Below are 14,088 nucleotides of genomic sequence, written 5' to 3'. Positions count from 1 at the left end.
GATCTATATTTATAGACAACCCGAGTAGATGGTTATGCCGCGCATGTGGCTGTAGATTCAAATCATTTGACAAATGTACGTACAACTGCTTCAAAGTAGAGTATATAAATAGAAAATTATGCCTTACATACCAAAAGAAATGAACTGTTGAAAGCTCTGTCGTCAACCAAACGAAAGGGCCACTGAATGTAGCTGATATTCACTCCACGGGCGTATTTTTGCATTTTTGTATATCCAAGACCCCTGTAAATATAGCATGTATAGTCCTGTAAATGTATCTAGTGAACTTTAAAACCGATTCTGAAAAGAAGTGCTCCTTTGAAGGAGGGAACTCCTTATACAGATACAGATTGGTAAACAGGTCAACAGATTCGTAACGAAGTGCTCCACTAAAGGAGGTATTTCCTTATACAGATACAAAACCATAGTCATGCTGACATCCTTCCCCCTGACTTACATTCCCCAGTTTGCCGACAGCATGGAAATGTCTCAAACAACTTATCAAGTTTCTATATGTGTTGGTGCAGTGTCGGTGTTACTGACTCTGTTGATCGTTTGTTTAAGATTAAGGTATTATAAAAATCTTTGGTAAAATGAATAACACTGGCACCAATTTTGTATGTTAACTAGCAATGTACACACAGGCACTTGTTTCTATCCATACGAAGGTCGACTATCCATATAAATATATGGATAGTCGACCTTCGAATGGATAGAAACAAGTGCCTGTGAATGTACAGTTGTCTTGAAATGGAAGTTCCTTGATCATGTTGATCATGTTCATAAATTATATACTTTGTGTAGGAACAGATATTATGGTATTGGTTATACCAAAGTTTCTATTTGAACTTCTTTAATGTGTCAAATATATACATTCAATGACCGTGTTTGCTGTATATAACAAGAAAAGTTTTTAAAAAATAAATAAAAAGAAACAGCGTACTACAAATAAAAACAGAAAACCTATTAGAGTTCTTAATTAACATTAATTTCCAGTCCATCCAAAATAAAAAACCAGAACTTCTACAATTAATAGACTTTGCAAAACCAGATATCATCCTTGGTACTGAAACTTAGCTTGACAAAAAATCATCCTCATTTGAATACTTCCCAACAGATCTTTATAACATCTATAGAACTGATAGGCCACCAAGTAAAAACAACCAAAGCTATGGTGGGGTATTACTTGCAGTCACTAAAGAATTTATTAGCACAGAAATCCAAGAACTAAAAACTGACTGTGAAATCATTTGGGCACAAATAAACATATCGGGTGCAAAAAACCTGCTAGTTGGAAGTTATTATAGGCCACCATCAGATGATGGGAACTCCATAAAACAATTAGACTTATCGTTAAGTAGAATAAATCAAACTTCAAACAGTAACATATTAGTAGGCGGCGATTTCAACCTAGGCCACATTGACTGGTCTGTCCCTGAAGTAATATCAGGGAAACCAGATCAAGAACAACATAATTCACTTTTAGAACTTCTTTATGATCATAATTTACACCAAATAGTTAACATACCAACACGTAAAGAAAGAATCCTGGACTTAGTACTCGTCAATAATCCTTCTAACATTAACAAAGTCAGTACACTACCACCAATAAGCCTTAGTGACCTCGCATTGTCTATGTAGAATCTGACATCTGGTTATGCAGGGTGAGAGAAAAACCCAGAAAAATACTAAAATACAATAAAGCTAACTGGGATAACATAAAGTTAGATCTAGAAAAAACACAATGATCTACAAAACCTACAGGACAAAACAAATGTAAATGATATGTGGAACACATTTAAAACAAATCTTACACAATCAGTGGAAAACAACATCCCACACAAGTTCCTAACATACAAAAACAGACTACCTTGGACTCATAACAACCTTAGGAAAATGATAAATAGAAAAAATAAATTATATTATAAAATGAAACAAAACACCAAGTATGTAGACAAGTACAAACATCTGAAAAAAACAAGTACAAAAAGAACAAAGGTTAGCATATATTGGGGTTACATTGAAAAAATGATATTGGATTCATGGCATGGCTTCCGTCAGTCACGATCATGTGAAACTCAACTCATTTCATTCATACAAGAGCTTGCAGCAAATAACAACAATAACACACAAATAGACTTAATTATAATGGACTTTGCCAAAGCATTTGACAAAGTCCCTCATAAAAGACTTCTATACAAACTTAAATATTATGGTATTCAAAAAGAAACACTCAACTGGGTCACTGCATTTTTAAATGACAGAACACAAACAGTTGTCCTGGATGGAGAGTCATCTGACCTGGCTCCAGTCACCTCAGGTGTCCCTCAAGGCACAGTCCTGGGCCCAGTATTATTCTTGGTATATATCAACGACCTACCAGAATACCTATCATCCAGTAAGCTCAGACTGTTTGCCGACGACAGTATCATCTACAAAACCATCAAATCTCAAAGTGACTGTGATGCACTCCAGTTAGATTTAGATGCAGCTGCTAGGTGGGAGCAAGACTGGTTGATGGCTTTCCATCCAGACAAATGCACAGTCCTTACAGTCTCACAGAAGAAAAACCCATTCAAACATGACTATATCCTCCACGATCACAAACTGGAACTTGTCTCTTCAGCTAAATATCTGGGCATTACACTTCAATCCAACCTAAAATGGTCAAAACATACAGACAACATCATAGCTAATGGCAACAAATCTCTGGGCTTCTTAAAAAGAAACTTAAAAACATCATGTCAGAACATCAAAACACAGGCATATCTGGCACTAGTCCGTCCAAAACTGGAATATTCATGTTCAGTGTGGGACCCTCACACAGTTGAACAAACCTCCAAAATCGAGATGGTCCAAAGGCGAGCTGCCAGATATGTCTGTAACAGATACCATAACATCAGTAGCCCGACAGATATGATAAACACCCTAAACTGGCCAACCTACAGGAAAGAAGAACACGCAAAAGATTAATAATGTTCTACAAAATAATACATCAAATCGTAGCTATACCATCTGCTATTCTCATACCATCAGACAGTAGAACCCGCAAAAACCATAATTATACTTTTAGACACATTTCAACCAAAAAAGATACATATAAATATTCATTTTTTCCATATACCATAACTCAGTGGAACTAATTGCCAATGCAAACAGTCGCTGTCGCCACAGTCAACACTTTTAGAGAACAGCTCACACCAGCTGTTCTCCACAAATTCATCTAACTCATTATTAGCCTATGTACATAGTTTTAATCACCTTTTTAAAAAAGTTATATTACGCACCTCAAATTTATTTCCATATATTTTTGTCTTTGTCTTTGTTAATATATATAATGGCCACGCTGCGCGCGCAAACAGTAAATAATCTTCAGATCATTGAAGGACTACTGAAAACCTAAAGAAGAAGAGAAGAAGAAGAAATTGTAGTTTGAACAACTTATCATGCTTATTCTTCATTTTAAAGATGTTTCTGTATATATAATTATTTCAGGAAGATGTTTCCAGTGAATGTGAATTGTTGGTTTTGTAATATGGATTCCACTGTACAATATGGTGTGAAGAATAGCTGGGTTTGTCCCAAATGTGACCAGTATAATGGATTCAATGAGGTATATAATTTGACAACTAAACCTATTACAGTATTGACACATGGCTTTTATGATTAGAAACTTAAACATGTTGTTAAAACAAACGAGTTACCTTAAACACATTAAAACTTTTTGGTTCATTGGTTCTAGAAAATCTTGTTTAAACATTCTATATGTTCTAGGTGCATATACATGATATATAAGCTTTGAATTTATTTAGGACAATAAAATGAAATATGATTTATTGTCATTTCAACATTTATTCAAGCGCAAATTTAGAAATGATTTTTTCACTTTAAGCAGTCAAATTTGGTTAAATTTTATCGAAATAAACTAAAGAACATCACTGATGTATAATTGACTTGCAAGTCAATAAGTTTACTCATTTAAGTTTGTATTCATGCAACCTATAATTTGACTTCTGGAAGAAAAGGTTGTTCATGTGTTCAATATGTGGTTCATTCTTTAAAATGTAAAACGATGTCAACATTTGACATGTTTTATAGTAAAATGTTGGAGGCACCTACATGTACATGACCTAGTTTCATGTAATTCTTTGTGTTTTCTTTCCTTTTTCAAAGTATAGGCCTAATAGTTAAAACAAACAATGTGATGTAGTAATAACATGAACATGAATTTTGCTGTTTTTTCAGGATGGTGATTACAACAAAGATATACCAGCAATGTATGACAGTTCTGTCAATAATGTAGTAGGTTGTCAGCAGGCAGAATTCCTTACAGCAAGTAATATGGGGCGACAGTTTTGTGTCAAATGTCACGGGAACAATCATCTAAAAGTTAAACTTTTGGCAGGATTCAGTCCTTTAAATTGGGTAATGAAAACAATATTTGTTTAAACATATTTATTTATAGTGCATAAGAGGATTAAGAAACAAGTTAATACAACTTCTTTAACCCCTTTCCACTTTGGTGGTGAGAGTGCTACCTTGTAGTGGCATTTCCCTGCTCTTTTTTTTTTTAAATCTACAAGAGTGCATGTCTTTTACATGCAAGATATATTGCTCTCTAAAACAATATTAGAAAGCCATTTTGTGTACATTTAAATACATCTTCTTATAATAGTTTTGTTATCTTTCTGTTCTTTTTGACAAAATCAACTTGAATATATATATATTGGATATGTCTGTACGGTATTCATACATGTTATACATCATGTACATGATGTACATGTTCTAATTTTACTGGTTTTATAAATTGAAAAATTAAAAATTGCTAAATTAATATTGCATGATTGAGCTGTAAATAAAATTAAATTATGAACAATGTAAATTTCTTTACATACTTAAAATTATTGAGTAGATATACTTCCATACTGCATGCCATGTACTGAGTGAATGTATTTTTGGTACATTGATTTATTAAGTAAAAGTATTTATTAGATCATTTCATGAATAAGGTTAATTTTTCAATTACCTTACAACCAAAGTCTTCTTGTAAAATAACCTTAGAAACAAAGATACCAGGTTTATAATATTGTACACAATATGCACACATTTCATCTATAAAAGACTCATCAGTGACGCTCAAAAAAGTCAAAAGGCTAAAGAAACAGATATTTCGCCAAAACTGTTGAAAGAATGATGTAAAATTAATATTTGTACGTGCTATTAGTGTTTATACATAGATTTTACAAAAAAGTTAACTTGTAGGATGATTATGATAATGAATTTATGATCCACAAAGAAAACATTGAGCAAAGTTATGGTACATGTGTGAATTGTCAATTGATGGTAGATAGAGAAATTGAGAAACAGGATCATTTGCTATCAAGGAAAGTCATGCAGTATCATCAACAAAAGGCGGCTGAATATATGGAGAGGAATAGTCATAAAGAGGAAGAACAAGAAAATAATATACCAATTGTAAGAAAATACATTGAATTTATAATTTTCATGAAATTTAAAGATCAAAGGGACATAAACAACGATAAAATGTGTGATTTTGGTTTCTAACCAACCTTAATTTAGAGCTTATATATGAATGTATTAAGGAGCATTTCTAAAAAAAAACGTTTCAACAATTTATGAGTTTAATAACCACTTTTGTATGTTGATTATAACAGCAGGAATCTAAACTGCCTTGCCTAATTTCAAATAGTGAGTTTGAGCATAGTGATTTATCATTTTATCCTTCCAGCCAAAGAATTATTAGATATAAATGAGGATCGTAATAAAGAATTAGGGAAATAATATATGATTGAAATTGAGACAACTATCCATTTTACATAATGACTGTCATGACTGTAGAGCAGAAATGTGGACAATTACAAGTTACCATGGTAACAGTAGGGTCAATTACTTAAGATCTTTGTTGAATTAATGAAATGAAACATTCAACTCTAATCAAACATTATGAGCTAACCTGTGAAAAATCATTAAAGGCATGATTTTACATCTCACTACTTAAGAATTTTGGTGGCATTGTAAAAAAAAAATTACTTGTATAAGTAAATTTTTGATAAAATTAATAGGAGTCTGGAGATTATTCAAACATTATAATTTGCTTATATATAAGTATACTTTTTTTTTTACTTTGTTCAAGTAAATAAAAATATCTTTTACAAGTAGGATCCATGACTTAAGGTAGGTAGGGATTTTTTTTTATTTATGTTTTTTTTTTACATTGAGTCTATTGGCATGATTGGAGCAACATTCTGACTTTAACAGTGACAAACAAATCTTTAGAGTAGGCTATTATTAAGACTAAAAAGTAGGGTAAGTAGGGTAACTGGAACCACACATATATTTTTATTTGGCCTAAGAATACAAAAAAAATGATACTGTACAGATATGAAGGTTCAAGTAATTATAATTAACGGATTTATATTTCAGTTTCTTAATGAGCTTCAAATGATACAAGACTTTGCTGTGACAACAGATCTAGAGTGTTATAAAAGAAAAACTACTTATAATTAGTTATGTCAGGCTCTGACTGTGCATAGAAATATTTCTGATTTACCTGTTGTTTTTTTGTGAATTTTCTGTATATTTACTATTAAAGGGTTTCTTTTTCATAGTATGACCTTTTATTCCACAGATTCAGGGAAATCAGAGACGCCCAACTTTCTTAATCTTTTATTTTCTGTATATCTACTGTTTGAAACATGTTAAAGAGGTTCCTTAATATAGTATGACCTTTTTATTCCACAGATTCAGGGAAATCAGAGACGCCCAACTTTCTACATCTTTTATTTTCTGTTTATCTACTGTTTAAACATGTTAAAGAGGTTCCTTGATATAGTATGACCTTTTTATTCCACAGATTCAGGGAAATCAGAGACGCCCAACTTTCTTAATCTTTTATTTTCTGTATATCTACTGTTTAAATATGTTAAAGAGGTTCCTTGATATAGTATGACCTTTTTATTCCACAGATTCAGGGAAATCAGAGACACCCAACTTTCTACATCTTGGATTTTCTGTATATATATAGTTTAAACATGTTAAAGGGGTTCCTTAATAAAACATGACCTTTTATTCCACAGATCCAGGGAAATCAGAGACGCCCAACTTTCTATATCCTGAAGATAATTTCTGTTATTACATTACTTCTGATGATAGTTTTACAGAGTTATCCTACTTTGTTAGATAATATTCCAACAGAGCAAGTTAGTAGTTGGCTCCAAGAAATTACAAGTGACTATACGGAACTACTAAGTAATATAGATATACCACCATTCACATTCATAGGCAGAAGTATAATGACCTGTACAGTGATGCAACTAACCATAATTATAGGATGTATAGCTGATTTGATATCAAAAAGAATTTTAATGAAACAAAATTATATGTAAGTAGATTTTATGTAAGATTGCTTTTTCAATACTAAAATGGCTAGAGTATTTATTAACAAAATAAAAGAGTCAAGAGGGTTTAGGGACTGAACTCTGCAAAAATACAAAATTGTTAGAGTTTGTCACACATGGTTAAATTTCTTTTTGTTCTTTGCCTACTGTAAATTAAAGGAAGAAAACTGTCAACCAAAACCAAAATAGATATAAAAGTAACACTCACTGTAATAAACATGTTAATCATTGTCAACTTTTCTGCTTGTAACAGGTACATAAACTGGGAGGGTAAAATTGAGAATGGAAATGGGAAATATGTCAGAGACAACAACATGACCAAAGAGCAGACAACAGACGAAGGCCACCAATGGGTCTTCAAAGCAGCAAGAAAATTCCGCACCTGTAGGTGGTCTCCAGCTGTCCCCTAAATAGAATTTATACTAGTTCAGTGAAAATGGACATCACACTAAACTCCAAAATATAAATGAACTAGAATTGAAAAAAACATACAAGACTAACAAAGGCCAGAGACATGCGACTTTGGAAAGGCACAAATATATGGCATGGTTAAACATGTCCTGAGAGATCTCAACTCTCAAACTATATCTCTAGCCAATATAGAATAATAAATCTTGTTCAGTTGTTGTTTTGTGAATATTCAATATTTTTCTGTGTCTCAACCTTTTGATTCATTTTTATTCGTGGGATACCAATTTTTGTCGAGCCTGCAACTTTTGTTGCAGAAAGCTCTACATAGGGATAGTGATCCGGTGGCGGCTACGACGGCGGCAGCGGTGTTAGCTCACTTCTTAAAAGCTTTATATTTTAGAATGTGGAAGACCTGGATGCTTCATACTTTGAATATAGATGCTTCATGTTACGAAGTTTCCGTCAGTCACATGTCCAATGTCCTTGACCTCATTTTCATGGTTCAGTGACCACTTGAAAAAAAAGTTCAAATTTTTTGTAATGTTGAATTCTCACTTATTATAAGTAATAGGATAATTATATTTAATATGTGCGTACCTTGCAAGTTCCTCATGTCTGTCAGACAGTTTTCACTTGACCTCGACCTCATTTCATGGATCAGTGAACAAGGTTAAGTTTTGGTGGTCAAGTCCATATCTCAGATACTATAAGCAATAGGGCTAGTATATTCGGTGTATGGAAGGACTGTAAGGTGTACATGTCCAACTGGCAGGTGTCATTTGACCTTGACCTCATTTTCATGGTTCAGTGGTTATAGTTAAATTTTTGTGTTTTGGTCTGTTTTTCTCATACTATATGCAATAGGTCTACTATATTTGTTGTATGGAATGATTGTAAGGTGTACCTATCTAGCGGGCAGATGTCATGTGACCTTGACCTCATTTTCATGGTTCAGTGGTCAAAGTTAAGTTTTTGAGTTTCGGTCTTTTTATCTAATACTGTATGCCATAGGTCAACTATATTTGGTGTATGGAAATATTTTATGATCTTTATGTCAGTTGCGCAGGTTTTATTTGACCGTGACCTCATTTTCACGGTTCATTGCACAGTGTTAAGTTTTTGTGTTTTGGTCTATTTTTCTTAAACTATAAGTAATGGGTCAACTATATATGTTGTATAGAAGCATTGTTAGCTGTACATGTCTACCTGGCTTGGTTCATCTGACCTTGACCTCATTTTCAAGGTTCATTGGTCTTTGTTTAGTTATCTTGGTTAATGTTAAGTTTATGTGACAGTTGTAATAAAGCTTAGCTTTATACTTAGGACTATCAACATAATATCAATGATTAGTATAGAAGGCGAGACATTTCAGTGTGTGCACTCTTGTTATGAATTTCATGGGTACAGGTAAACCACAAAATTAAATGTTCAACGAATAACAAAGTTTCTATAGGTTGTATGCAGACTTGGGCAAAACCATGAAATTAAATATCCACAAACATGTAAGTTTTCCTAAATCCACAGTACACAAAACTGATAATTTACCAATATACATCATGTACATAGTCATTTTAATGCCTTGTAATGTCACTCAATATTTATCATGATAAGTATGCTCAGAACTGTATTTACATATCTTTTCCTTTCAGATTAGGGTTTGTAGATCTGGGATCATTTGCTCTGTGGTTTGTAGCATTCCTGTTTCAGTATATATTTAGTGAGTGGTCAGAGAAAAATGCAGAATTGCTGATGAGTGTTACAAATCTAGTCTTCACTTTTTCTTCCATGGTTGGCAAATATCCAAGACAACCCATTCAACTTAAAATAGCCAGGTATGATGCAGTATGAACTATTGTAAATTAAAAAAATATTGCAAGGTTTTTATTAATGTAAAAAATGTTAATATGGTGTGGCTATAGAGGGATTAGGAAGGAGCATAAATGTTCAGAATGACTTGGTATATCACTTGTCTAGATCTGTTGCTGCTTAAATTGTCTGGCGAATCTGTATGATATTTTGTCCTTAAATAACTATTTACTATTACCATATTTATACATGTTTAACTACAATCTTGAAACCCAATATTGATAAAGATAAACCTGCAAACATTTTGAGCTTAACATTAGTAAATTACCTAATTGGTCAACATTGCAGAAATTGTTATTCAAAACTTCACTATGTAGTAATTTAAATGTCAGGTCCCAACCCATTATTGGTCTTGTTAGTAGTTGCCCTCAGATGATAATTTGCCATACAACATGTACAAACCAATCAAATCTTTTTGTGTATGTTATAAAAAAATAAGCCAATAATGCATTGAATTCTAAATTACCAATTGCTAATGACATGTATATTTTGTCATTTTTTTTATAAACCAGCGAAGATGATTTCAGCTTCCTTTATTAAACATGGTTTAATGAATAATGTTTTAATGTAATTCATTTTAATTTACAGATATCCATTTAAAAGAATGCATACCAAACAACATGTAGGACATAAAAAAACTGAAATTGAAACCTTTCCATTTGGATCCCCAATTAACATGATAAAAAGTGGAAGAAATGGTGGTCAGTAATATATTTAAGTTTATTCTCTGTGGCTTTTTCTAAGTTATTATTTGTATTGGTTTAAATATATGCAGATGTGGTCAGATTTTCAATGAGACAACTATATATCCAAAGTACAAAAAAGTGACCAATTACAAGTTACCCCCTGACCTTAATAATGAGCAAATCCCATAGCAAATAGTAAGCTATTTTTAAGTGCCCCTGTATGACAAAAGAAAAAAGAACTCCCTGATTTATGCTGACCAATGAATGAACAACAAATTTGTCAGTTAGTAACCAATGACACACACTAGAATGCAGGCCCCTTGGTTTATACCATATGTATGAATATCATTAGAAGTAGCATCAGAGAATAGTCATGTTATAGGGAATTATTCTGAATTGTTATATTGGTTGCAATGAATTACATTGATTTCCCAGTGAAATAAAAACTGATAATTTTACTTGTGAAATAAACGTGGTTATTTCACTCCTCTGACTTCATACAACAATAGTCGTTGTCAAGACGTCGATAACATCGAATCAAAATAAATTGTGAATGTGTAGAAAAAGATATAGTTCCTTATATTTTCTACTTTAATTTCATAAAAAAAAGCCATTTGCCAATGTAATAAAAAGTGTAACTAATCACAGAATTCAAAAATCGAAAAATATTCAATTTGCGACCGAACAACACTGATATTAACTCATGCGCGTTTGAATTCTTTGATTATATATTTTATTATTATATACTAATCTGAAAAAGTCTGAATATTTAATTGTTTTATCCATTTGTCTCAGGAGACAGCAAATCCTGGTAATTTTTACGAGACTAACCATGTTATTTTATTAGATGTAAATGTTTGTTCTGATCTGTGTTTTACCTTTTTATTTTACCTAGTTCAGTTTTTAACACACCACATGATTATGTATGTTTATATGCATAAGGTGACTTGTTTTTGATAGTCAGAAAACTATATTGATTCTGTAAATTAAGAAATTTTTCATTTAAGGAATGACTGTAATATTTTTTCTGTCTATGAAGAAATAACATAAAAAATGTGGTGCACACTGAATACAGTCATTTCTTATAATTTAATTCTAAATTTTATTTTAAACCGTAGAAAACCATGAAAAAAACGTTGATGACGTCACGGTCACATGACTAAATTGTGTCTATAGGCTCATAACAAAATAACGTCAGCCTATCAGAAGACGCTTTACATCCAAAATTAAATTATATATATAGTCAACTTTGCCTAGGATGTTGGACCTTGTTTTCTCAACACTTGCATACTTTATCAACATGGAATTATAGAAAAAAATATGTACAAATTATGTCAGTACTTAAGCACTGGCTTCTGAGTTCAGTAAGTCAGTAAAACCAAGTGTTCAATTATATTTTAGGACTATTTGATTCAAAGTTTGTCAGTCAAGATACCAGTCATGGGATATCATTACTTTCAAAGAAAACATCACGAAGACCATTGATTTCTCCGGCAAAATTTCTGAAAAAGGTAAACAGTAGTGCGGGCAGTAGATTGATAACTGTAATTGGTTGACTTGAATGTTTAAGACTGGTGGAAGGTCAAAGAAAACATCTGACATTAAGTTTCTAATGCTTGAGAATGTAGACATTGTATTTCTTTTATATGTTTAAAATTTATTTATGTTTTCATTTATAAGGTAGCAAGAGGGGAAATGAAATAACATTGAAGAAGTTGCTTTGAATTTAAAATTAAAGAGATATTTGCTTAAGTTTATAAATGCAAGATATAAATACAGCAGTGCCTATGTAACTGAATTAAAGACCCATAAATAAACTGATCTATACATTTTTAGTAAACAGTTAGCTAACAGAAGAAATAAGATCCGTACATACATGCTGATCATAGAATATTAAAATATGAAAATGTAGTATGATTGCCAATGAGACAACTATCCAACAGAGACGAAATCACTTAAAAAATTTATTCAATAATGAGAAAAACCCATACCACATGGTAAGCTTTAAAAGGCCCTCAATGTTAAATGTCAAACAACTTAAACAAGCTAAGACAACTTAAGGCCTGATTTATGTACAAAAAATGAATGAAAAACAAATATGATATATAGCAACGATGACAACCACTGAATTTCAAATCCTGACTTTGGAGTCATTATTGAGTAAGGGGAAGGCATCCTTATGAAGGAAAGGATAAAGATTGCAAGTGACATTGTACAGTGGAAAAGGTTAATATATGAAATTTCTCTAATGTTAGTAGAAGCTTACAAGTTCTTAGACATAATTACTTTTTATCTACAGATGATTTTTATTATTTTTGTAGGATTCAACAAGAATAGATAATGATAGTAGAGTATCTGCAGGAGAGGAATAGAAAGTATATGATACACAACATGTTGATGTTTTGGAGGAAAGGTTTAGATAAATGACGATATCTAAAATGATAAATCACCCTGAATATGTGCATGAAATATTTGTCAATGGACTTTTATCAAATCACAATCATTAAATGGCCTTTGATTGATTTGACTGTTTGAATCATACATTTGAACTGCAATAGGATGGTTCAAAATCAAAGGCTTCAATTATAATGCCATTTTTAATTTTTTATTAAACATTGACAATAAAGTCATGCTTAAAATTTTGGCAATGCTAAAAATATTTTAATTTAAAACTTGAAATTGTTGAAAACAACAGTGACTTACAGACTATCTCATATTTTTCTTTGTTGTTTTATTTATGATGCAGCATTACTGTATTGTTTATTTTCAATGTAGTTTGTTAATACTTTTTATATTTGTGTACAGTAATAAAAGTGTTTTTTACTATTTTTTAAAATAACAATCTTGTTATTATTGACTCCCTTGACTGGTTTTATGTGGTAATTCACAAATTTACAACAAACAGTTGATGGAGTACCCTCCTTGGTCCTAGAAAATCTACATTTCTCGTGACTGTTATGTATTTTAGAATCTTTTTTCCTTAGTTGAATTATTATGTTTTTTCTTAGTTACACTTCTTTGAATAGTGACAAAAAAATGCCTGCTTTAACATTTCTCAACAGAATCATTAATAAAAACCAGACTTTTTGTATATCTTACATTTTATATTATGCTTTGTTCTGTTTTAACTTTTAAATATAAACAGTATAGGAAATATTTTTAATGTATCAACATAAGAATGCTTAATTTGAAGATTATCTTGGTTATCTCCCTTTGTTTCATAGGAATTGATATTATTATCTCCCTTTGTTTCATAGGAATTGATATCTATGGCATAAGTCTTGTATTTGTACTATTTCCATTGTTATGTTAAACTTACCTCGTTAAATATATAATCAATTTCACTTAAATTTCTAAAATTATCTACAAATTAATATTTAAAATTCCTTGATAACTAGTAGATAGAAATTGTAAATATGGGCACTTTTTCTAGAAAATACTTCAACAAGAACCACATTTTATTTCAGCTTAACAGCATCATTAACTATTAAACAGAAAAACACCCAAAGAAATATTAATGGATGTTTATAGTTTTACTTATTTGAATAAGAATTGGTTTTAAAAAAGTATGTACTTTTATAATTTTTCAGAAATGCATTTTTGTCCAGATTATCTCCCCTGGAATAATCCACAATGTGTTTCTTGCAAATCTGTGTATGGATGTGTTACTAAAATTTTGATACATGTCAATAAATACTCAATTCATA

General features: G+C 31.5%; 1 protein-coding gene across 1 annotated transcript; it reads left to right on the top strand.

The window, feature by feature from the left end:
- Positions 1 to 453: 453 nt before the first annotated feature.
- On the top strand, positions 454 to 14,088 carry LOC143056419 (uncharacterized). Its single transcript, XM_076229507.1, has 9 exons — positions 454 to 570; positions 3,496 to 3,613; positions 4,246 to 4,425; positions 5,263 to 5,475; positions 7,098 to 7,402; positions 9,479 to 9,661; positions 10,284 to 10,396; positions 11,783 to 11,892; positions 12,703 to 14,088. Exons 1-9 carry the CDS (start codon positions 479 to 481, stop codon positions 12,751 to 12,753), a joined length of 1,365 nt encoding a protein of 454 aa, XP_076085622.1. The 5' UTR covers positions 454 to 478; the 3' UTR covers positions 12,754 to 14,088.

Source organism: Mytilus galloprovincialis, chromosome 13, assembly GCF_965363235.1.
Source record: "Mytilus galloprovincialis chromosome 13, xbMytGall1.hap1.1, whole genome shotgun sequence".
NCBI lineage: Eukaryota > Metazoa > Mollusca > Bivalvia > Mytilida > Mytilidae > Mytilus > Mytilus galloprovincialis.
Note: the sequence above shows the minus strand (reverse complement) of the source record. Positions and strands in the feature narration are given on the sequence as shown.